The 25,749-nt window shown below is 38.9% G+C and overlaps 1 protein-coding gene across 2 annotated transcripts in view; it reads left to right on the forward strand.

Annotated features, from left to right (window-relative positions):
* The window catches only part of haus8 (HAUS augmin like complex subunit 8), a 31,934-nt gene extending 7,204 nt beyond the window's left edge, over positions 1 to 24,730 (forward strand). The window contains exons 3-10 of one of the 2 annotated variants that reach the window (XM_028816388.2): positions 300 to 361; positions 1,070 to 1,178; positions 5,579 to 5,662; positions 5,878 to 5,963; positions 11,863 to 12,021; positions 13,457 to 13,598; positions 16,123 to 16,261; positions 24,470 to 24,729. In XM_028816388.2, coding sequence (XP_028672221.1) covers positions 300 to 361; positions 1,070 to 1,178; positions 5,579 to 5,662; positions 5,878 to 5,963; positions 11,863 to 12,021; positions 13,457 to 13,598; positions 16,123 to 16,261; positions 24,470 to 24,596 — 908 coding nt within the window. In that variant the 3' untranslated portion in view covers positions 24,597 to 24,729. Of the gene's footprint in view, positions 1 to 299; positions 362 to 1,069; positions 1,179 to 5,578; positions 5,663 to 5,877; positions 5,964 to 11,862; positions 12,022 to 13,456; positions 13,599 to 16,122; positions 16,262 to 24,469 lie in introns of both variants that reach the window. The other variant, XM_028816389.2, reaches the window with a different exon arrangement.
* The last annotated feature ends 1,019 nt before the right edge of the window (positions 24,731 to 25,749 follow it).

Here is a 25,749-nt window from a genome sequence, read left to right on the forward strand (position 1 = left end):
CATACTGTAGATCTTTGATATTTTTCTTTTGGAAAAATAAAGTAAAACATTCCTTGGTACTATTGGGTGTATGTGGTAAATATAAAAACAATACAATAGCAGTTCATTTAAAGTGAAAAGGTAATGACCGGTAATAATTAGCCTCTGTTATCTAATGAAATCCAGCAGCCATCGTGATCCTCCACTAATCAAGAGATTTAAGCTATGCTCAGAATCTGCTATTGTATTTTAGTTATTTAGTTTTAAACGTAGGCTACATTGCAGAAAATTATTCATTTGTTAATTTTTTTAACTTTCAGATCCAGGAAAAGTAATCCAGTCACGGTACATGCAAGCTTTAGAAAAGAAGCCAGTGGTCAAGGTAGTAAATGCAATGTAATTTGAAAGATTTGTCTTTAGTTTGTGTTGTGACTTCATTACATGTCATAATGTTACTTGTGGCTGAAGAATCATTTTGTGTACTGATTCACTTTTTGGGGCATGACCAATTGCTCCAGAGTTTAAAAAAAAAAATAAAAAAAAAAACTTTTCCAAATTTTACTAGGTATGAAAATACCTTTTAGTGTGTGTTTTATCAAACTGTACCTTGCTAATACTGGCATTACTTGGTGCAGTGGTCTTCAACCTTTATGGCATCTGCACCCAATTTTAATTATTTATGTTCATTGACAACCCTATTGTTTCCTTCACACCAAAGTCAAAGAATGAGGGTAGGGTTTCTCCCTTAGTGAAAGGAGTATAATTGAATATGGGAAATAAACTAAAATTGTAGAACAGAGTGGGCATCTTCCTTTGAAACAAGTGGAATTGGAAATGGGTGAAAAGTGTCAAACAGCACTGTCAAATGCTTCAGTGAAACGTGGAGTTTTATAGTGCAAGGAAGTCAATTGCTGAATCTGCTTTTTTCTTTTGTTCAAGTGCTTTTGAACCAAAGACACTGGTTGAGCAATACTAACTTAGTGCATAAGTAACTGTAGCCTTGCTTATTTTGTCTGGTCTATTTGCAAAGATGACCTTGATGGACAAGAATCAGTATAATCTAACATTTACTTTTGTTTTCTTCTGATAGAATTTAGCTATGAATCAGACCATCAGCATTAAATCCCAAGAGAGAAAAAGAACTTTGGAAGCTTCAGTGAGGAGATCGGTGGCACCTGGAAAGCTCCACAGTTCTTTCAGTGAGTTCAGGTTTAATTTTCTTCTGTACTGATGATGATCTGCATTAGGAATACCAAATTTTGACAAAAAAATGGTGATTAACATCATTTTGATTGGTAATATTCATTGCAGTTAACAGAGATTGTGAATTTCAGCCATCTGTCTCAATTTTGAATTCTTTTATTCCAGTGAACTTTTTTTTTTTTAAACCTGCTTAATTTAGCTAAAGGCTCACAACAGGACAGTGTGTGTCCTGACAATATTGAGCACAAAACCGAAACCAACGGGATGGCATTCAGTCACAGAGCAATTCTTTGTTGACCTTCGTAAATGTGACCATACTATATGCAGATCAACTTGTCAGTGCATTGCAGTATGGTGATATTGTTTAAATAAAGGAATGGAGTATGACTTTCTAGTGTACTTTTCTGCAAAAAAGAAACAAAACTTTTTGTTCTCCTCATTTTCTTTCACTGTGTTTTATTCATGATTACAAATTGCTGCTTTAGATTTGGATTCTCTTTTTGGTTATAACACAATACAAATTACAGTTCATTAAGATTTTCTTGCGATTTACTGAATAAAACGTTTCTGTGTCGGCTGATGCCTAATTTTACACCGTAGAGATCTATAGAAGAGAACACAATTTCAAGTTGTGCAATGTGCGAGTCCTTACACTTTATTAAATGCATTCCTTCACGCAAATAGCTTCAATAATATTAATAAGAAAATTTTGTTTTGTATTTTTTATGTTAATGATTTATATAAATGAACAATGAATTTTGTTGTCTCTTTAAAAAGAGTTCTTACTTTCTTATGAGTATACCATCTTACATTTTCAGTATGCTGCACATTTTTTCTTAAAGCAAACATTTCTTTTTAGACAGAATTTTACAGTTTAGAGACCACGTAGTTCATAACAAGAAACAAATATTTCTGATATGACTTGTGTGCTCTGAAATGGAATGTATTAATTATGGTCTGCTGCAATTAACTAATCACAGACGGCACAATTGCAGTAATCCTCACTAATGTATACATATTGTCATGTTCTGAGTGACACAAATGACATTAATAAAGTTCTTTTTTTTTTAAAAAAAAACAACTTGTTAAACCTAAAACTTATTTTTAATAAAACTCTACTCCATTACAGTCTTTTCAGAGTTAAAACTCAAAAGCATCTTCTTCAGAACTACCCTGGCAGTGTGAGTTGGGGATGCCATGTGTGAGACCGAGCAGGCAGACACATAGACACCTCTGGCTATGGGGCTGTTCATGGCTTTTATTGCTATGAGAGTTGAGTGTCAAGGCAGTCTTCTTGCAGCTGTTCCTGCATTTCTCCGACTGCTGGTTGTAAGAAAGCCTATTTTCATTGTGCCTAGAAAATGAAAGTACAGAATTTTTCTCCACATATGAAAACAATATTTAAATGTGGAGCTCTGACCTGTATGGCTTGTCACAGGGGACCAAAAGGAAAAATCTGGTCCTAGCAGTTTAAAATGCATAATGTAGCTAAAGTAACTCTTACGAAAAAGGAATAGGACTCCTGCTAGACAATACATGTGCAGCGGGTGGAAAGTTCTTCATAGATAGAAAGATAGATAGATACTTTATTAATCCCAGTGGGAAATTCACATATTCCAGCAGCAAAAATATTAAATTAAAGAGTAATAAAAAATGCAGGTAAAAAACAGACAATAACTTGAATAATGTTCAACGTTTACCCCCTCTGGTGGAATTGAAGAGACGCATAGTTTGGGGGAGGAATGATCTTCTCAGTCTGTCAGTGGAGCAGGACAGTGACAGCAGTCTGTCGCTGAAACTGCTCCTCTGTCTGGAGATGACACTGTTTAATGGATGTAGTGGATTCTCCATAATTGATAGGAGCCTGCTGAGTGCCCGTTGCTCTGCTACGGATGTCAGACCGTCCAGCTCTATGCCAACAATAGAGCCTGCCTTCCTCACCAGTTTGTCCAGGCGTGACGCATCCTTCTTCTTAATGCTGCCTCCCCAGCACACCACTGCGTAGAAGAGGGCACTCGCCACAACCATCTGATAGAACATCTGCAGCATCTTACTGCAGATGTTGAAGGATGCCAGTCTTCTAAGGAAGTACAGGCGGCTCTGTCCTTTCTTGCACAAAGAATCAGTATTGGCAGTCCAGTCTAATTTATCGTCCAGCTGCACTCCTAGGTATTTATAGGTCTGCACCCTCTGCACACAGTCACCTCTGATGATCACGGGGTCCATGAGGGGCCTGGGTCTCCTAAAATCCACCACCAGTTCCTTGGTTTTGCTGGTGTTCAGTTGTAGGTGGTTTAAGTCGCACCATTTAACAAAGTCCTTGATGAGGTTTCTATACTCCTCCTCCTGCCCACTCCTGATGCAGCCCACGATAGCAGTGTCGTCAGCAAACTTTTGCACGTGGCAGGACTCCGAGTTATATTGGAAGTCCGATGTATATAGGCTGAATAGGACCGGAGAAAGTACAGTCCCCTGCGGCGCTCCTGTGTTGCTGACCACAATGTCAGATCTGCAATTCCCGAGACGCACATACTGAGGTCTGTTTGTAAGATAGTCCACGATCCATGCCACCAGGTATGAATCTACTCCCATCTCTGTCAGCTTGTCCCTAAGGAGCAGAGGTTGGATGGTGTTGAAGGCGCTAGAGAAGTCTAGAAACATAATTCTTACAGCGCCACTGCCTCTGTCCAAGTGGGAGAGGGATCGGTGTAGCATATAGATGATGGCATCTTCCGCTCCCACCTTCTCCTGGTATGTGAACTGCAGAGAGTCGAGGGCGTGTTGGACCTGTGGCCTCAGGTGGTGAAGCAGCAGCCGCTCCATGGTCTTCATCACATGTGATGTTAGAGCGACAGGCCGGAAGTCATTCAGCTCACCAGGACGTGATACCTTTGGGACTGGGGTGATGCAAGATGTTTTCCAAAGCCTCGGGACTTTCCCCTGTTTCAGGCTCAGGTTGAAGATGCGCTGTAGAGGACCCCCCCAGCTCTGATGCACAGACCTTCAGCAGTCGTGGCGATACTCCATCTGGACCTGCTGCTTTGCTGGCACGAAGTTTCCTCAGCTCTCTGCTCACTTGCGCTGCTGTAATTGTGGGTGGGGATGTTTCTCCTATGTTGGTATCAGCAGAAGGATGTGTAGAGAGTGCAGTACTCCGAGGTGAGAGTGGGTTAGGGTGGTCAAACCTGTTAAAGAAGATGTTCATTTGGTTTGCTCTCTTCACGTCTCTCTCGATGGTGGCACCCCGCTTCGAGCTGCAGCCAGTGATGATCTTCATCCCATCCCACACTTCCTTCATGCTGTTGTTCTGCAACTTCTGCTCCAGCTTTCTCCTGTACTGCTCCTTCGCCACCCTGAGCTGGACTCGGAGTTCCTTCTGCACGCGCTTGAGCTCATGCTGATCACCGTCTTTAAAGGCCCTTTTCTTCTGGTTTAAAAGGCCCTTGATGTCACTTGTAATCCATGGCTTGTTGTTAGCATAGCAGCGTACTGTTCTTACTGGAACTAAAGTGTCCATACAGAAGTTGATGTAGTCAGTAGTGCAGTCAACAACCTCCTCAATGTTCTCACTATGTGATCCCTGCAGGATATCCCAGTCTGTAGTTCCAAAACATTGTCTCAGAGCATTCTCAGCCTCCGGGGTCCACTTCCTGAATGATCGTTTGGTTACAGGTAGGACTCTCACTTTTGGTTTGTAGTGAGGCTGAAGCAGAACCAGGTTATGATCTCCTTTCCCAAGCACAGGCAGCGTCTTTAACGTTTGCATACAGTAAATCAATAGTCTTATTTCCCCGGGTGTTACAGTCCACATACTGGGAGAATGCAGGTAATGTTTGTCCAGAGTCACATGGTTAAAGTCTCCAGCGATTAGCACAAGTGCCTCGGGGTGCTGCGTTTGTAACTTAGCAACAGCAGAATGAATGATGTCACTCGCTATCTCCACGTCCACCCGAGGAGGAATATACACAATGACAACAATGACATGTCCAAACTCTCTGGGCAAGTAATAGGGACGCAGACTTATGGCCAACAGTTCGATGTCCCTGCAGCAAGTTTATTTGCTTAAAATGCACAGAGGTCTTTATATCTGAGCTACTTCTTTTACACTTCACTGAGCACCAATTACAAATCTTAGTGAGGTTTGTGTGTTCTTTTGTTTTAGTAATTTGCTGTATATTATATAAAGTCTACAATAGTAATGTGAGTTGGAGTAGTTTGTAAAATTAGTAAATGTTGTGATTTTTATTAGAAAGTACAGCTACACAATGGGGATAACATTAATGTAAATTTCCTTCATTGTTATTTCTAGCTTAATAAATGTACACAACTAGGTTAACCATACCCATATTTTATTTGCTTGTATATTTTATGTTTTTATTTTCTTGTTTTTTCAAAGTTTCACCTCTACAATCCAGTATTGCAGAGTCTTGTCTACTAGAACATTTTGTACGTCCTGAACTTGATATATCTTCTGTTAGAGGTAACACTCTTTATAAAAACTAAAATTATTGTTGAAATTTATAGAAACTGACTCAAAACTGACATTTTAATACTAAACATCAAAAAAAGAAATATGAGGAAAAACCTATTAGTAGCATGCTATGTTATTCATACCTTAAAATATTTTTGGTCGTACTTCAGTCCCAACTGCAGTCTTTCTAGAAGTCATTGTGCTTTTTGTGTTTTGTGTGTTAGAGTGCACTGCTCAGTTCCCTGACCTGCCAGACTCCAAAGAAGCAATTGACCGGCAGACACTTCTATTAGCCTACCTGACCGCCAAGGTGAGTGTTCAGTCATTTAGTGACATGTTGGCAAAAACCTGCATCATTAACAAGTTAAGGTGATTTTTGCAAGAGCAGCTTTATTAGAACAATGTGAATTGAATTTTCCTGAACCTCTTCCAGCAACTTTGCATAGACAGGGAATATTGGAGAACTTCAAAAGGAAAAGAAACCATTTACAGCCCTTTTGTGTTTGGCTGACTCTGAGGTCTTCAGTTACACCCTTGACTACTACTGTTTTTCTCTAGTCTTATTTATAATAGAGTCCAACTAATGCCTTTTTAAATTTTTTTTTTCCAACAAGCCACCTGTATGATGTGGGTTAAGACAAATACATAAATTGATTTTTATTAAGTACTTATCACCTTTGCTTTTGGCATTGCCAATAATTCATGAGACCTTTTTGGTAAAGCTCCCACTTTAATTTTCTTAACTTATGATAATTATATATTGATATGCAAGCTGGGATGCAAGACGTATAACCCAGACAAACCTCTAACACAGAAGAGAATGTTCTTTGCAGCAAGTGATTGCTATCTTGTTTCCAGTTTAGTCAAAATCTTCTAAGAGTTAGAAATTATTATTCTAACCCATTTATTCATTAGCTTGCTGCACAGTAACAATTAAACATCATAAAGCAGGTCTTTGGTAGGCTGCTTACTATTTACTTGCTTACTATTTATTTTATTTGTCTTGGCACATATACATAAGTTGGGCATCTAATGTTGTGTGGACTTGCTTTGTTTTTGTTCCAGGTAGGACTTTGCTTGCAGTGGAGTAATTTCTCTTTGCCACATTGCAGAGTGTTTGTATTGTGCTGTAGTCTTTCTCAACTCGGTTTGAGTGTTTGTGTCTACATAGGTGAAAAGCATAGCTCTTTCTGCTATAACAGTTTATGGACCAAGGTATTTCCAGATTCAGTTCAGTCACTAGTATAGAGCCAGTGCTTGGAAAAATTGATCTTAAAACAGATGATGCCTAGACATTGAGAGGGATTTCAAAGCGTTGCCATCTCCAAAAGCTCTAAGCAGAGAAGCTTTCAGAATCCAAAGATACAAACTGTTTTTGGCTTCATGGTGAGAATCGGTAAGGTTCCTGGCTTAAGATTTTGAAAAGATGCATACGCCTAAACATACTCTCAAGAGAGGAGAGTATGTTGAGCAGATTGAAAGAGTACTTTGAGAGGCTGAAGAATGAGAGAGCGAGAGAAAGAGAGAGAAGATTGGATGATGTGTGGAGATGGTGAATCAGGAAGTGCAACAGATAAGCAAGGACAGCTATGAAGAGGATGAGAAATGGAAAGGCCGCTGATTCAGATGACATACCTGTGGAAGCATGGATGTGTTTAGGAGAGATGGCAGTGGAGTTTTTAACCAGATTGTTTAATGCAATTTTGTGAGAGGATGCCTGAGGAGTGGAGAAGTGTACTGGTACCAATTTTTAAGAATAAGGAGGATGTGCAGGACTATAGTAACTACAGGGGGATAAAATTGATGAGATATAGCATGAAGGTGTGGGAAACTGTAGTGGAAGCTCGGTTAAAAAAGGATGCGACGATTAGCGAGCAGCTGTATGGTTTCATGCCAGGAAAGAGCACCACAGAGGGAATGTTTGCTGTGAGGGTGTTGATGGAGAAGTACAGGGAAAGCCAGAAGGAGTTGCATTGCGTCTTTGTGGATTTAGAGAAAGCATATGATGGGATGCCTAGAGGGGAGTTGTGGTATTGTATGAGGAGGTTGGGAGTGGCAGAGAAGTACGTAAGAGTTGTACAGGATATGTACGAGGGAAGTGTGACAGTAGTGAGGTCTGCTATAGGAGTAATGGATGTGCTCAAGGTGGGATTACATCAGGGATCAGCTCTGAGCCCTTTCTTTTTTGCAATAGTGATGGACAGGTTGACAGACGAGATTAGACAGGAGTCCCCTTGGACTATGATGTTTGCAGATGACATTGTGATCTGAAGCGAGAGTAGGGAGCAGGTTGAGGAGACCCTGGAGAGGTGGAGATATGCCCCAGAGAGGAGAGGAATGAAGGTCAGTAGGATCAAGACAGAATGGTGAGGATGCAGAGAGTAGAGTTGGCGAAGGTGGAGGAGTTTAAATACTTGGGATCCACAGTACAGAGTAACAGGGAGTTTGGAAGAGAGGTAAAGAAGAGAGTGCAGTCAGGGTGGAGAAGAGTGTCAAGAGTGATTTGTGACAGACGGGTATCAGCAAGAGTGAAAGGGAAGGTCTACAGGACAGTAGTTGGACCTACAACTACAGTATGTTGCATGAGTTGGAGATGGGGGGGGCACTGATCAAAAAACAGGAGACAGAGCTGGACATGGCAGAGTTAAAGATGCTGAGATTTACACTGGGAGTGACGAGAATGGACAGGATTAGAAATTAGTACATTGGGGGGTCAGCTCAAGTTGGATGGTCGGGAGACAGTGTCGGAGAGGTGAGATTGCATTGGTTTGGAGATGCTGGATATATTGGGGGGGAAAAAGATGCTAAGGATGGAACTGCCAGGTAAGAGGAAAACCGGAAGGCTTGTCATCACATCTATAAACCTTCTCTTAGAAGAAATGCAGGGGGTGGGTGTAACCAAGCAAGATGCAGAGGACAGGAAAATATGGAAAAAGATGATCTGCTGTGGCTATCCCTAACTGGATCAACCGAAAGAAGAAGAAAAAAAAAAAAAGATCTAGCTTCATGTTGTAGTCTCTGTTCCCAAGGATACTAAATTTGTCCATTTCCAAATACAAGTCAAAGCAAGTACACAGGTGCATGATTTTGGTGTATAGAGTTAACAAGTGTTCAGCTTACAGTTATCTTTTATCAGTGCCTCTGGTTGTTGGATGAAATTCAGAAAGTAAGATGACCAAATGGTTGAGCTACCAAACAGCTTGGCAGTTTAAATATGCGTCCCTCTGGCATCCATCTTGCAGAATTTCATCCAGGTTTCTGCAACTCTTTCAAGTCTCTTCCTTTAACATAAAAGACCTTAGGTGCAACTTAAACCTTAACACAATGGGGTATTGCCCTCTGTGTCTTGCATTGCCCCGAATAGTCGCCTAAATTTTCACAGACCTTACAGTGTGGCTTAATTCATCATGACGTCTACAGTTGTTAATCTACTGTTCATATGTTCATTTTCAATTCACTTGCACTATGTTTAATTTTGCTCCCATTTCATACTTGTGAAAAAATTTTATCCAGGTGTATTTTTAGGAAGTAAGTCAAGTGTGATAAACATAAAATGTAAAGTTATATTGTTAAAACAAATATAAATGATGGCACATTTATATACACCAGTGAGGCAGCAACTGGAGAGCTATGTGCAGTTCTGATTGCCATGTTACAATAAAAGGACATGGTTGCTTTTCTGTGCATACCTACTAAAGCTGCTAAGTGCATCCCAGAACAAAAGGGTGATCGGGCTCAGGAAATTCAAACTCTTCAGTCTTTAAAAGAGCAGACGATGTTAGAAAGTAATTTAGGCCTTCACAATTCACAAAGTCATTGATAAAACTGAGCCAGCAGAATTATTTCAGTTAAATAGTGAATTATATACTCAACTTATCAAGTGGATGTTAAGTGAACATGCATGAAAAATTGATGGTGAAGTTACTGCAAAGGGATGTATTATTCCTTTTCTAGATTTGCACATTTATTTTTAATGATTTAAAGGCATTGTAACTCCCCCAATCTTCTACCATTTTTAGTTGTTGCTATGAAAGTAACACGCAAGTCAAGAAGGTAGTGCACAGGACTTGGTGCCCAAGCTTTAGATTAAAATCTAAAACTCTGGTGAAAACTTGATAAGTTTTAGTTGGGAAAAGGAATATTTACTTGTGGTGAATAACCTTGCTCTTGTTTTCTGAGTTTGAATTCTGGTTCACGTTTTGATTTTTGTTTGCTCTTATTTAGTCCTACACCTTTTGACCATTCCTTTGTTTTAGCCAACTCTGTGCTGTCATCCTTTTTTTTACATGCCCCTTTTCAGGACTACCAAACACCTCGGTTTAATACTGGTGAACTAAAACAAACTACAGAGATATGCTTTTGAAGCAGATACCTTGACTTGACAACATTTATAAAGAGACAAGATGAGGTATTCTAACAACGTAGACATAGCAAACCAAATGAAACCATCATCTTATGCTCTCTGAAAAGAGGGTAGTTTCTGTCCAGCAATTGTGCAGTAGGTTAGGTGTCGTCTTCTAAGTAGGATTGTTTCATTTCAGTATGTTTGCTGATTCATTAGCATTCTGAAATAATCAGAAGTGAAAGCCCATATAATTCTTAGTTAAGTTAAAGTAGGTGAATAAAAGAAGGTAATGGATTAGCCTCTTTGATTTATTAAAATGATGACGTGTTAGTCAACTTTTTTTTTTGGGAACAGAATTCCACAATTAACTAACATGCATTTGCTGAATTCACACACGGCCACTAAAACTAACAATTAGTACAATTTGCAGCAAGAATTAGCAGCTGATATTAATAACATGGCTGAAACAAAAAACTGTCACTGTTGGCTGCTTGAAGAGCATGGATGAAAACTCTGGGACCATGTCTTAGCCAAGTGAATAAATTAGTTTTGCTGAAACGTTTTAAATGTGATGGTGCAATTTTTGATTTCCATCATCCTCGTGTAGTAGTAGCATTCGCTTTTCTGTTTTAAACATGTTTTTGTCTTAGGTTTTTGTACACTCCTGTACATATTTTACATTTCAGCTTAAAAATGTAGACCGTGCAATGCTGGAAGATGTACACAGAAGAGCAAAGAAAAGCCTCCAGGGACTAAAGGAAAGCCCTACATAAACAGGCTTAGGGAATGAAAACTCCTTAGTTAGGTGGCATGGGGACCTTATCTGGCCTTCAAATTTCTAAAGGGGCATTGTTTAAATTGAGTCATCAAAATTCTGGAATTACGGTACTTGCTCATGGACACCTAGTGGAAGTCAAAGGGAAGAGCTTACAGTTTCAAAGTCGGCTTCACAATAAGTCTTGGAAACCTGGAAGAATTTGGTGGGTTGAAGGGGAGACTTGACAGCATTTTAAAAATATTTACATGAGATCTGAGAATGCCTTTTGCTAATCAAAGGAGCTTGATGGGCTGAGTGTATTCCTACCATTTGTGAAACTTTTTTTTTATTTTTTATTTTTTTTATTAACTTAATGGTCAACATCTGCGGTGGGTTGGCACCCTGCCCAGGATTGGTTCCCTGCCTTGTGCCCTGTGTTGGCTGGGATTGGCTCCAGCAGACCCCCGTGACCCTGTGTTCGGATTCAGCGGGTTGGAAAATGGATGGATGGATGGTCAACATCCATTGAACATGTTAAACTGAAATTGGGCCCGTAATAAAATAATGGTTTAAAAGCACAGATTAGTTCTAGTATTACATGATCTTAACCTGATGAATCACCATTAACTAATTGCTATGTTTTACTTGTGGCATGGTGGACCAGCATCTAAGTGATGTTGCTATTGCCTAGTACTCAAATTCTAGTCCAGTTCTCGGTTTGAGTGTCTAATCTGTGAATGTTCATGTCCTTCCGATGCTTGCTCAGATTTCCTTCCAATGTTTACTGTTTCCTTCAACAAATCAAAGATATTCTGTTAGGTTAATTGGATGATTCTAGCTTTGGATTGCCATGTGCTTATGGGAATGTGTGAGTGTGCCATGACATGGACTGGTGCTTTGCCTAGCGTTTGTACCTGCCATTGTTCCCCACAATATTAAGATATCCAGGATTAGAAAATGGACGAATGCTTTGAAGAGGAATTACATGTAAACATCCAAAGCAGATTTGAATAAAAAAATATCCATTTCCTCCTCCATTTTATACTTGCAAGTGTTGAATTAGAAGTAATGATTTTTTTTTTCTCTCAATACGTATTTGTCTTTAAGATGGAAAGCAACACAAACAAGTTGCGGGATGAAGCGGAGACCAATTTGTTAATCGTGATGGATGAAGAGGAGAAACTGAGGAAGAAAGTGCAAGAACATAAGCGGCAACTTCTTCTAAGGGATAAAGGGAAAGAGCTGAACAGTCTGCTAGACCTACAGGTTGAGTGAGCTTTGGTTATTTGTTTGAATAACAGGTTAAGAAAGATATTTGGTCATGAATGTATTATGATTCAAACAAATGTCATGAAGTGTAATTATCTGTTTTGAAAAACTTGTGTAGTAATTAGTATTCAAGGAATATTAATGTACTATATAAAAAAATGCAAAGGTCTGTGTGTCCAGTCTTTCTGAGCAAACTGATTGGTCAGTTTGGCTTTGGTGACACAAAGAAAGAAGTAGTGTGTGTATGAGCCACACAGAGAGAGTCGCCTTCATAGACAGCAAGTACTGAAACCAGACAGGAAATAAAGGCGCCTCGAATGTAATGAAAGTATGAGACGCAAGCTTTACAGAATGCATTTGAGAGAGGGAGTGCCGGTTGGTTAACAGCCATTCACACGGACAAATACAGAGGAAAGGCCCTGAATTTGCTCATAGTGCAAGCGATAGCACATTTTTTAATTCTATTGCCTGTCTGTGACAGATACCGTGGCTAGTACTTTAATATTACTTCACTTCAGTGGTATCAAAATGTGGTAGTAAATGTAAATTCTACATTTGCTTGAAGTCTTTTTGGTATTTGACATTTTTATTCAGCATGTGAAAGGGTCTAACATTTTGTACTTTTCCAGTGTGCCATTGTTGGTCTTGATTCTCACATCTGAATGGCTCTGAGCTTTTAGACTGACAAACCAACTAGTTCTTCCAGAGATGTACCTTTTCTGATGGCAGTATATTCAACCCCCAGTGCTTGCTTGATTGGTCAGCATTTGTCCCTGGTTTGCTCTCTGTTAAGAGACTGGAATACTGTAAGAACAGTTTCAAAAATGTAATAATGAAAGAGCATACATAATAGGTATTAATGACTAAAAGACTGTTTGTGTTGTATGTAACTCAGACCTATGAAAACTTCCTTAGATAAATATTTTATGAAGTGTAACAAATCTGCTTCATGATAGATAATTTAGTGTGATATAATAAATACAAACCTGAATCTGTAGGCTATGACTGGGTTATAATCTTACAGAATAAGTCCAGAGTACAGTACATCTGTCTTTAACTTGCAGGAGCTGTGGGAGCCATGTCAGGTTTAATTTCACTACTGAAAAATAGTAAAATAAGTACCACATTTTGACACCGTTTCAGCTGCAAATGCAACGTTTGGTGAACCAGGGCATTTTTTATAGATATCTCGTGCATGAAATTCCTCCGCTTTTACCTTCTGTAGCTGTATGCAACTTTTAACTTAATCAATCATTGGCGGGATATATTTCTTGCAACAATGGTATATTCATCTTGATTCATTTATTCAGTGTCTAGCTGAATATTTCACTGTTAAGTATTTTCAATGTGTGTTTTAACACCTTTGATACTGCTACACATTTGCATGAATGGTTAGAAGTACATGTTTAACTCTCATGGTTTTTCATTCTAGATAGAAGCTCTAAAACCTATAGCAGAGATTGCTGGGAGGTTTACAGATGAATACAGAACATTTGCTACAGCCCTGGACACCACGCGGCATGAGCTGCCAGTGAAGAACATACATATGCAAAGAGATGCACATACATTTCTTGGTAATGGATTTTTTGTATTATTATTGAGTAGAACATTTAGATGAGAACGGGCTATTCAGCCCAACACATTTCACCACTCCTAGCAACATAATTTTTCCAAAATGACATCGGGTTGAATTTTGAAGGTCGCTAAAGGCCTGCTCTCTACCACACTACATGGTAATTTATTCCATATGTTTAATGGTTCTCTGTATGGGGGGGGCTTTTGTAACATTTGTGTAAGATTTACCCTCAAGTTTCTATCTTTGTTCCTGTGTTGTTGTTTAACTCATTTTAAAATAGCAGACTGGGATTCACTTCATAATTTTTAAAAACTAAAGTCATGTCACCTCTTAATCTTCAATTTTTTTTTTTTTGCTTAAACTGAGGTGGCTCAGCTCTTTTAATCTTTCTTCATAACTCATCCCCTGCAGTCCTGAAAACAGCCTAGTCACTCTTCTCTGGACTTTCAAGTGCTGCTGCATGTTTTGTAATAATGGAGATCAAAACTGAACTCTGTACTCCAGATGAGGCCTCACCATTGTGTTATACAACTTCAGTATTATCTGCTTTGACTTGTGCTATATAACCTAACATCATGTTAAGAATGTCGATCACTTTGGTTTACTGACTGAATGTAAATGGTGGGGAGCCCACTATAACTCCCACATCCTTCTCATTGGGGTACTTTCAAGTTTCAGACCTCCCATTATATTCTAATCTAACATGTACTGTACTGTGCAAAAGTTTTAGGCAGGTGTGAAAAATACTGTAAACAAAGAATGCTTTCAAAAATGGAAGTGTTAATCATTTATTTTCATCAATCAACAAAATGCAGTGAATGAACAAAAGAGAAATCTAAATTAAATCAATATTTGGTGTGACCACCCTTTGCCTTCAAAACAGCATCAATTCTTCTAGGTACACTTGCACAGTTTTTGAAGGAACTCGGCTGGTAGGTTGTTCCAAACATCTTGGAGAACTAACCACAGATCTTCTGTGGATGTAGGCTTCCTCACATCCTTCTGTCTCTTCATGTAATCCCAGACACACTCGATGATGAGATCGGGGCTCTGTGGGGGCCATACCATCACTTCCAGGACTACTTGTTCTTCTTTACGCTGAAGGTAGTTCTTAATGACTTTGGCTGTATGTTTGGGGTTGTTGTCCTGCTGCAGAATAAATTTGGGGCCAATCATACACCTCCCTGATGGTATTGCATGATGGATAAGTATCTGCCTGTATTTCTCAGCATTGAGAACACCATTAATCCTGACCAAATCTCCAACTCCATTTGCAGAAATGCACCCCCAAACGTTCAAGGAACCTCCACCATGCTTCACTGTTGCCTGCAGACACTCATTATTGTACCGCTCTCCAGCCCTTCGACGAACAAACTGCCTTCTGCTACAGCCAAATATTTCAAAGTTTGACTCATCAGTCCAGAGCACCTGTTGCCATTTTTCTGCACCCCAGTTCCTATGTTTTCATGCATACTTGAGTCACTTGGCCTTGTTTCCATGTTGGAGGTACGGCTTTTTGGCTGCAACTCTTCCATGAAGACCACTTCTGGCCAGACTTCTCCGGACAGTAGATGGGTGTACCTGGGTCCCACTGGTTTCTGCCAGTTCTGAGCTGATGGCACTGCTGGACATCTCCAGATTTCGAAGGGTAATAAGCTTGATGTGTCTTTCATCTGCTGCACTAAGTTTCCTTGGCTGACCTCTGCGTCTATGATCCTCAACGTTGCTCGTTTCTTTGTGCTTCTTCAAAAGAGCTTGAACAGCACATCTTGAAACCCCAGTCTGCTTTGAAATCTTTGTCTGGGAGAGACCTTGCTGATGCAGTAGAACTACCTTGTGTCTTGTTGCTGTGCTCAATCTTGCCATGACATGAAACTGTCTTCCACAACCTCACCTTGGTAGCAGAGTTTGGCTGTTCCTCACCCAGTTTTAAGCCTCCTACAGTTGTTTCAGTTAATGACTGTGTTTCAACCTACGTGTGACATTGATGATCATTAGCACCTGTTTGGTATAATTGGTTGATCAGACACCTGACTAGAATCCTACAAAATCCCTGACTTTGTGCAAGTGTACCTATAAGAATTGATGCTGGTTTGTAGGCAAAAGGTAGTAACACCAAATATTGATTTGATTTAGATTTTTCTTTTGTTCGCTCACTTTGCATTTTGTAAATTGATAACAATAAACAATCATTATTTATATTTCGGAAAGCATTCTGTTTACAGCATTTTTTTCACACCTGCCTAAAACTTTTCCACAGTACTGTATATTTCCCACATGTAATACTTTTCATTTACAAACATTACATTTAGGTCTGTTTTTGCTGTCCAAGTGCCTCTATAATGACCTGGCTGATTCTGGAGTACATGCCTTTTCCATCTTCTTTGATATTTGATAAACCTGGGACTTGTTGACTATGAGCGAAAGCATGTATTTCATTGGGAAACACTTTATTTTCAATTGTGGCTACTACTTATGATTCTGTTCATTTGTTTGCTTTTTTTCTTTCTGTCCCCCCACAGATGAAATTGAAAGCTGTCTGACAGAAACTGTGAAACTCCTGGAACTGAATCCTGAGCAATCAGAAAAAAATGCTGAAGCCAACCAACTACTAAAAAGAATTCAAGATTCTGCTCTGATGGTGGACCTGGAAGTCAGAAGGTCAGTGGATCTGAGAAAGCATGCGGTACACATACACCTCACCATTCACAGGGAAACCATTTACAGGCAATGGTTAACCTGACTTGCTTGTCTTTTTCGGGGAGGGAGGGATGGATGGATTCTGAGAATGACCAAACTGCACACAAGCGATGCCCAAATAGGGGATTTGATCCCAGGATATCAAAGCTGTGAGGCATCAGTGTGAACTGCTCTGCCACTGTGCTACGCGTTTCAAGTGCAGCATTGTACATTTCCCCCGACCCCAACTAATTATATATTTTGTTGCCAGTTGAATTGATTTGCTCAGTCACTATTTGGGGATCAGCAGGGACACCTGCTTGATATGTAAAATTCTGTAGCATAAATATTTAATGTCTGCATACAGATTGTTTCATTATTGTTTATTACATAACCTCCTTTACAAAGAATCAAACACATGTTAAAAGCAAACAGCACATGAACTTGAAAGCATGACAAAATAATCTGACAGTAGTGGAGTTTTTTCCTTTTTTTTTTAACCGTATTTATCTTTCATACATAACTTTTTTTAACCTGCTTAATCCAACTCCGGGTGGTGGGGATCTTGGGCCTGTCCTGGCAGCACTTGGAAAAAGGTGGGAAGAAACCCTTGGTCAGTTCATCACAGGACAGACATACATACAAACACACACACACACACTCCCACACTCATGTTTGAAGCAAGTTTAGAGTTGGCAATTAAATTAACCTATAAATGTTTGGAAAGTAGAAGCAAAACAGGAAAACCAAGAGGAAAGGCCTTGCGGACATGGCAGAACATACAGTACAAAATAGGCATGGACAGTGACCGGGTGCACATTTCTATCCCATGATGCTACTGTCCCTTTTTATTATTGATTCATGTCAAATTACAAGCAGATATGTGTCTTTTGGAGACCGTGAATTTGCTTTGCTTAATCAAGTGATTGAACTGATTTGGTAAAATTTATTCTCCAAGAAATGCCAGTACAGACTAGCCAAAGAAAAATGTAACCAATATAAAGGAAATGTGCTTCTAAGGAGTTGATATTTGTAGAAATTTGCATGTTGGCACCATTAAGGATGTCAACAGTAAGTAAAATAACATGTTTTAACAAAAGTGGACTGCTCTTTCCAAATTGCACAAATATATCTGGCACCATTCCTTGTTGGGGGTGCATTGGTCCTAGTTTATCACTCTTGGGGATTGTTCATTTTTGTGACGTCTGCTTTCTGTGATTTGTTACTAATATATTGAATGAGTGATATGGAAGTGTAGGTTTAAGACTGCACTGCTGTTTTCAAAAATATTTTCATCCATTATATGACACTCGTGTCTGATTCTGTGTCATCTTTTTTTTATTTATTTTTTTTATTTTCTGCTATAAGCAGTCTAATATGAGGGCAATCCCAAAAGTAAGGTCTCCAAAGCGGTGGGGACGTAGAGAAACTGTTCGTACGGCTGTTGGCCACACTGTTGTGATTGGTGCTTCCTCCACTCCCAAACAAGCATGTGCGGCTTCGCTGGGATGCTCAATCTTGGCTTGGTAGCCCTTGAAAATGGTGCTCCCGTTGAACGCTACCGCCAAGTGTGAAGTTCATGCAGGAGACCGTCAATTTCCGACGAGACAGTCGCGAAGGTTGAGGAAAACGTGCGTAAAGATCGGCGGTTGGAACTTCATCACCCACACACCCTATAGTCTGGACTTGGCACTCAGTGACTACCACCTGTTCCCTAAGTTGAAAGTACATTTGTCCGGAAGGCGATTCTGCTCCGACGAAGAGGTGAAAGATGAGGTTCAACGTTTCCTGAAGGACATGGCGGCGAGCTGGTATGACATGGGCATTCTAAAACTACCACAGCGTCTACAAAAATGCATCGACCGAAATGGCGATTATGTAGAAAAATAAATAAGTCTTTAACCTTTAAAATGATGTAAACATTATAGAAAATAAACGGTTGTTTGTATTTCTAAAAAAAATAGGAGACCTTATTTTTGGGATTGCCCTCGTATAATTTTTCAATAACGTTCTTTATCATGGTGCTGTACTGATACGTAACAATTCTACTTAACAATTTCTGTTGCCTGTAAAGCTCATGTAAATGAGCTTGCATAAGGGATGAGGGATGTCTTAATTTTATTTAGATAGTACTAGGGGGCTTTGCTCGCCAACCCCTATGCCTGCACTACGCGCTACCCTCTTTGCGGTTCTGCAGCTCCCGTATGGGAATGCAGATATACAATTTACTATTTTACATTACAGCAAGTAATTAACCATATTAAAAAATAGTAAAACGTAATAATTTGAAAGTAAATTATGTTTCATGTTGTGTTGGTTATTAGTAATACGATTTTGTTGTTTGGCTTTGAAATTAACACGCAAATACTTTTTAAACTTATGCTTTTATTGTAAAACTTCAGTAAAAACAATTTTTTTAATTACTGCTAGGGGTGGGCGGTATGACCAAAATTCTATATCATGGTATTTTTCTAAATTATCCCGGTTTCACGGTATTTGACGGTATTTTTTTCCCCCCATGCATGAGTGGATGTTAACCACATTTTCCACTGCAATTACTGGCTAAGAATAACCTATTCCACTGTCAAGAGTATTGTACATTGTACAAAAAAAAAAAAAAACATTTTAATGTGCACACAAGTATTAATACAGGTTTGCATTGCCCCATAAAGTGATAGTTTTCAAGGGGGTGGCACTAATGGAGAAGGTATCACATTGCATGACAGATGCAGTCAAAATATAGAACTTTTTTATTGAACAAATTTTGCAAAAACAAACTATAATTTTGACAACATATTTTCAACCATACAAAGAGGTATTTAGACTTAGTAAAATATCCAGAAGTGCTTGTCTAAAATTGTATTGCACCGAATATGTCTTAGAAAAGGAATAAAATAGTAAATATTTTTTGTAAACCAACTACACTTTCTGTTAATGTTAACAATCTCTGTCCACTGACACGTTAAAGTGACCTTTTAAACAACTTTATCATCATTAAACTGCATAATATTTAAACTAATAAATAATAACAATAAAATAAATAATAGTATTATTACTGATAGTTGCACTATTACTTCAAGACTTCAAGCCCAGGTGCATTACACAGTATTCACCAAATTAAAATAAAATAAAACAAGTGCAACTTGGTGATGACATCCTTACCAACTGAACCATCATTTAGGCAAACTGCATTAATATGGACCTTGCTTCAAGCTAAGCTATACTGGGAAGAAAAAAACAAACTATATGTCGCGATTAAAGTCGACATTTCCACTTTATTCTCATAGTTTACTTCATAATTAAAGTAGAATGTCGTAAACTAACCTTCTTCCTAAAATCAGTGTTTAATCAATTACTTAATTTACCCCGTCATAAATTAATGCAGCACATAAATGCTTTGTGTTACGTTCCCCGACCCAGTGGTTAATCACTACGCTTCTTAAACTGACTTCCTCCGCACTAAGAGAAGACACCGATCACCATACAGAATCCATTCACTTCATGATATTCCTGCTTTCTGAAAATTTAGAATGCTAAGAGAAATACTTGATATCATTTTCATGATGAAATGCATTAAAGCAGGTATTACACATGCACGGTAGTGAGGCAGTAGTGCTGCTCCCTCGCAGTAAGGGGTCCCCAGGTGTATGTTCAGTGTAGAGAACTTTATGGCAGGTGTGACAAGGCTCCAAAAAACTGGATGTATGAATGGGTATCGCACAGGTTTAACTTAAATATTGTGTAAATGTTGGGTTTGTGATCTACTGGTCGGAGACACGAACACAGAATTCAATGCAACAACAACAACAACAACAACAACATTTATTTATATAGCACATTTTCATACAAAAAGTAGCTCAAAGTGCTTTACATAATGAAGAAAAGAAGAATAAAAGACAAATAAGAAATTAAAATAAGACAACCTTAGTTAACATAAGAAGGAGTAAGGTCCGATGGCCAGAGTGGACAGAAAAAACAAAAAAAAACTCCAGAAGGCTGGAGAAAAAAATAAAATCTGTAGGGGTTCCAGGCCACGAGACCGCCCAGTCCCCTTTGGGCATTCTACCTAACATAAATGAAATAGTCTCTTTGTAGTTAGGGTTCTCACGGAGTCACTTGATGCTGATGGTTATACAGACTTCTGGCTTTTAATCCATCCATCATTGTTGGAACATCATGGTGCTTTGGGTAGATGGTGGTGGCACAAGCCACCACCAATAGGACACCGGAAAAGGAAACAGAAGAGAGAGTAGGGGTTAGTACAGATTTTGAATGGTTATTATAATGAATTGGATATACAGAGTGTCAGGATTAAATTACAGTGAAGTTATGAGAAGGCCATGTTAAAGTAATGTGTTTTTAGTAGTTTTTTAAAGTGCTCCACTGTATTAGCCTGGCGAATTGCTACTGGCAGGCTATTCCAGATTTTAGGTGCATAACAGCAGAAGGCCGCCTCACCACTTCTTTTAAGTTTTGCTCTTGGAATTCTAAGGAGACACTCAGTTGAGGATCTGAGGTTGCGATTTGGAATATAAGGTGTCAGACATTCCGATATATAAGACGGGGCGAGATTATTTAAACCATAAGCATGTTCTTCTGAGCGGGCTATCTTTATTGCATGCATGCTGTCTCTGTCTGACGTCTATAAAGTCAACATGTCGACTTTATTCTCGTCATAAGCGTCAAGATTAAAGTGGAAATGTCGAGAATAAAGTCAAAATGTCGTCACACTATTACACAGTACCCAGGTACATTACACTGTATTGAAAACAAACAAAACAAGTACAACTTGGCTTGCAGTATTATCTAGTAGTATAGAAACAGTATTTACACATCTGACCTTTTAAAACTAAAGTATCTCCAGGCGACGGACGTGACTCCTTTTTTTCGGCAAAAGTTCTTCTGTTCATCATGTTCAACTTTACTTTTAGTTCAGTTTCGAAATGCTCGCTGTCCATTTTCACCACGCGGCATACCTATGCTACCGCCCACTATTTGGTGGTGTAGCAGTGAAAAAGGTCCCCACTTGAACAGTTTCCCGCTGCGCCACGTTCCGAACGTCGTTTAGGCAATTTAAACTGGTGTTGCGGTATAAGAAAAATCCATATCATAAAAAAAATAAAAAACGGTTTTCGGTATGAATCGGTATACCGCCCAGCACTAATTACTGCACATTTTCATCAATATTGCATTGAATTGTGATTCTGTGTTTGAACTTTTATGGTGACAATGCAACGTATAACTGCCCGTGATTGAATTTTGTTTTGTTTCTCTCTATTAAAACAACTTTTTTGAATGTTTGGCTCTGAGGTTTGTAAATTGTCTTTGCAAAAGTTATTCTAACGGGAAACTGTTAACATTTTAGTACGAATGGCATATCAAGATCTCCTTTGGCGTCTAATGTTACCCCTTGAAGATGTACTACATTATCTTTCTTGGATACGTCCTTCTTTCAAAAGTAATTTTGTGTGGTGGAAGACCGGATGGCGTTAATGGTTGTAGATATTCTTTGTGATATTGTTGATGTTTTCATCTTCTGCACAATCACCACCAACTGTTTCAGCATTTACTATTGGTATGCATTTAACCAATTTGCCGTGTAATCGATTGACAATATTTGTGTTAATTTGTTTGACTTCATCATTTCTCGGTGCTAGAATTGCCCGTGTACTCATTTTTTCAGTTGATAACCCTCCATGATGAAATTCTTCAATAAGATTTGGACTTAATGATGCGTCTTCTTTAATTGGGAACTTAAAGTGAGGAAAACATTAATTTATAAGAGCTGAGAGAGCAAGAACTGTCAGTCAAAAGTATTCATACGAATGAGAGGTGAGAGGACCATGTGCGTGGTTGAGTGGAGGGCGTGACTTGAACATCTCATGGCCAAAGTCTGAACTCGTGGGACTTGGGGAAAAAAATCTTCCAGAAAGTATTTTTTTTTTATATAATAGAGAGACTTTATTTGTCCTGAGGGAAATTCCTCTAATTTACGGATGTTCAGGAAATATTATAAGACACTCCCCCAAACACAAACAAGAATTACAAAAGAGAAGGTGGGGGGAAAAACTTTACTTGGCTTGCTGTTACTGCTATCTTACTTTTAGCCATTATAAATGCATATTGCTATACTGTAGGTATGAAGGGGCCCCAGAAGCTTTTCTTGACACACTTTTGCTGAACAATTTGTTGGCTTAAAGTTCCCAATGGTTAGTGTGTCAGATTTTTTCCCTGTTACCTTTAGCTGCTTGAGAATACATCCCATAACTGAGCCTGCCCTTTTAATTAGCTTGTTGATTCGGTGGGCCTCTCCTGAAGTTATGTTACCAGCTCAGCACACCACAGTACAGAAGATCACGCTGGTCGTCACATAGTTATAGAAGATGCGAAGGATGTCACTACCCACATTAAAGGAATGTAGTCTCCTAAGTAAGAGCCTGCTCTGCCCTTTCTTATATAGTTCCTCTTATGTTACGAGACCAGTTCAGCCCATCTTTGATGTGGACCCCAAAATACCTGCAGCAGTGTACCGCCTCCGCATCCACTCCCTGATTAATGTCCGGGCTCTGAGGCCCCTTTTTTAATTTCCATTACACCAACCAGGTCTTTATGTTGATATTGGGCAGCGGACAATTTTGTTTTCCCCAAGAGACAACATTCTCCACCTGACTGCATAGTCCAGTGTTTTTAAAATTTGTGTCATGATGTCACTCTGTACACATGACAGTATGACCACTAGTCTGTGGGGAAACTTGCAAGAGTCTTGTGACAATGTGGAAGAAAACCCCAAAGGAAGACGGGAATAGTTCAATGAGATTTTTGGTTTAGTCATAGATGAGTACATGGATTCTATGTTCCAAGACAGAAGAACAAAGTTCCATTTTTCGATTTGCTTTTTATAATTTCTCCTTTCTTCCCCTTATTTATCCAAAAAAACATTGTTTACTAAAGCATTTTTACGCATCTGTTGTGTGTTTTTTTTTTTTTTTTTTAAACTTGTCAGATAGACACTAAAGAAGGAAAGGTCATCTTTCCTGTGTCAAATAGATGCGTTCCTAAAGAAACTGGAAATTGTCCTCGGTCAGCTGAGTGCAGCCTGTCTTGTGACAGACGCCTGTATGAATAACCTGCCGTTAGTGAAAAACAGCTTTGTCAGCTATTAACCCTTAATAGCAATTCATTTTTCTTTCACAACAATAAACCTGAAGTACCGCGAATACTGAAACGACCTCATTTCTTTGTCCCGTCTTTCCCTTACAGAACTCTCAAATTGGCAGGGAAGGACATTTCACACAAGTACATATGTCAGGACAGTCCAGGGGGAGGCAAAATTGGGACCCCACTAATTTGAACACATTTTGTAGATGATGTAGTAAAAACTGATTTTTAAAAAAAATATATAAATAAAAAAAAAAAAATAGAAATTGTGCTTTTTGCATGAGATGCATTTTCCTAGTTCAGTTGGGTTGGAATACTTGATTTTACTTTGTAGAATTTTTAAATTGCAATGAAACTCCATTAAATTTTTTTTCCTGTGTTTGCTGGGTACAGATGTTTGTTTTTTGCTTCTTTTTCTAACTTGCTTGGGTATTTGTGGTCAATGTGTAGTTAAGTATGACTGCTGGAATGTAATGTTATAAAATTCCTCCTTTTTTCTAAATATCATCATAACTTTAAAACCTGAGCCGCCATTATGGTATGGACGTATCTTTAATTCCTTTTCAATCATGACGTCATTTGAATTTTGTTATTTAGAAATTTGTGAACTTGTCACAGTGCTCTGCATCTGCACTCTGAAGACTGCTGTATAAAAATAAACTAAATTCTCCGGGCGCTCCGGTTTCCTCCCACAGTCCAAAGACATGCCGGTTAGGTGGATTGGTGATTCTAAATTGGCCCTAGTGTGTGCTTGGTGTGTGGGTGTGTTTGTGTGTGTCCTGTGGTGGGTTGGCACCCTGCCCGGGATTGGTTCCCTGCCTTGTGCCCTGTGTTGGCTGGGATTGGCTCCAGCAGACCCCCGGATTCAGCGGGTTGGAAAATGGATGGATGAATTGATTGTTCTAAGTAAGCCTAACAAGTTGCTTTATTATAAAGTGCTTAGAGGCAAATGTAACTTGATTTAAGTTAAAGAGTAATACATCTCCATGTGGAAATTGAAGTTAATCTTTTTTTTTTTTTTGCACCCCACAGAGGTCTTGAGGATCTTTTGGAATTGTCCTCGCTCGTCATGCGTGAAGGAGTGATGATTCATCAAAATCGAGAAGAAGAGCGTCTGGGAATGGCTGATACCACCAGTTTATATTTCCCGAAGATGTGACAATTTTTTTTTTTCTTCTGCTCTCTTACTATTTGTAATATAGTTGCACATTTTTCCATATTACTTAAAAAATAGCTGACTAAATATATTTTATATGAAGGCTGTGTTTTGATATTTTAGGGCTATAAATGCACTGTTCTGTTTAATGAAATTGTGTATTTTTGTTCATTTTTCTAAAGCAGCTTTTCTCCATGCTAGCCTTGTTTCCCCAGATGGAAATTCCTGCATTTTTTCTACAGTGCCTGTGTCGGCAGATGGCTTGTTTCTACTTGTACAAATACCAGACCTTGGGTTACAGTTTTTAATATGCAACAAGTATGCACTGAATCTGTCTGGTTCATATATGGGAAATGATTAGGTCCACTGTAAGTTCTGATTTTGCACTTAATTTGTGTGTGTGTGTATAAAAATATGTATCACAATTACAGGTATAACCAAGAAATCGACATACAATGTTAAAAGGTCACATTACAAAATATACAGCACAGTTCAGTTGACTTTTGTGTCACACACCTCACAGGGTTCAGGCTCATAGCACTGTAACAAGTTCACAGGCCAGATTGGAATACAAACTTTCCATTAAGTTACTGGTTACATAATGCACACATACATACGTACAAAGATACACTTAGGAAAATAAAACACTATTTCAGACTAAATGATGTTAAATGATCCTAACCATTCCTGTCCATGTAATCTCATTGAGCAATAAATCTTTATTAGGCCTCACTGTGACTGCTCCTTTTCTTTAGCCAAGTCAGATGTTTTCTTAATTTTTAGTCATTCTGATGTGTACACATATAATATTTGAGTTTCTGTGTGACGATGCTGGTTCGCTCCACTCTCCCAACGCCTTCCGGGAGCTCTGAACCCGACACCGTTGGTAATGTCACAGAGATGAGCTGACATCGGAGGACAATTCTCAAATAAAGCCACGGGATATTTCCAAAAAGTGCATAAGTGCTTTTATTAAATCTTTTATAACGGTGTCCAAACAAAAAGTGCAGTGCATCATTTTCAATAAATAAATCCATAAAAACAAGTATCCAGTGAGGATAAAAACCATCAATAAATAAATCCATTAAAATCCGAGGTTAAAATGCCGTCTCTCTCATCCCGATCTCGGCACACCTCCTTCTATCTTTCTCCCCGG

This window comes from Erpetoichthys calabaricus, chromosome 12 (genome assembly GCF_900747795.2).
Source record: "Erpetoichthys calabaricus chromosome 12, fErpCal1.3, whole genome shotgun sequence".
In the NCBI taxonomy this organism is placed as follows: Eukaryota; Metazoa; Chordata; class Cladistia; order Polypteriformes; family Polypteridae; genus Erpetoichthys; species Erpetoichthys calabaricus.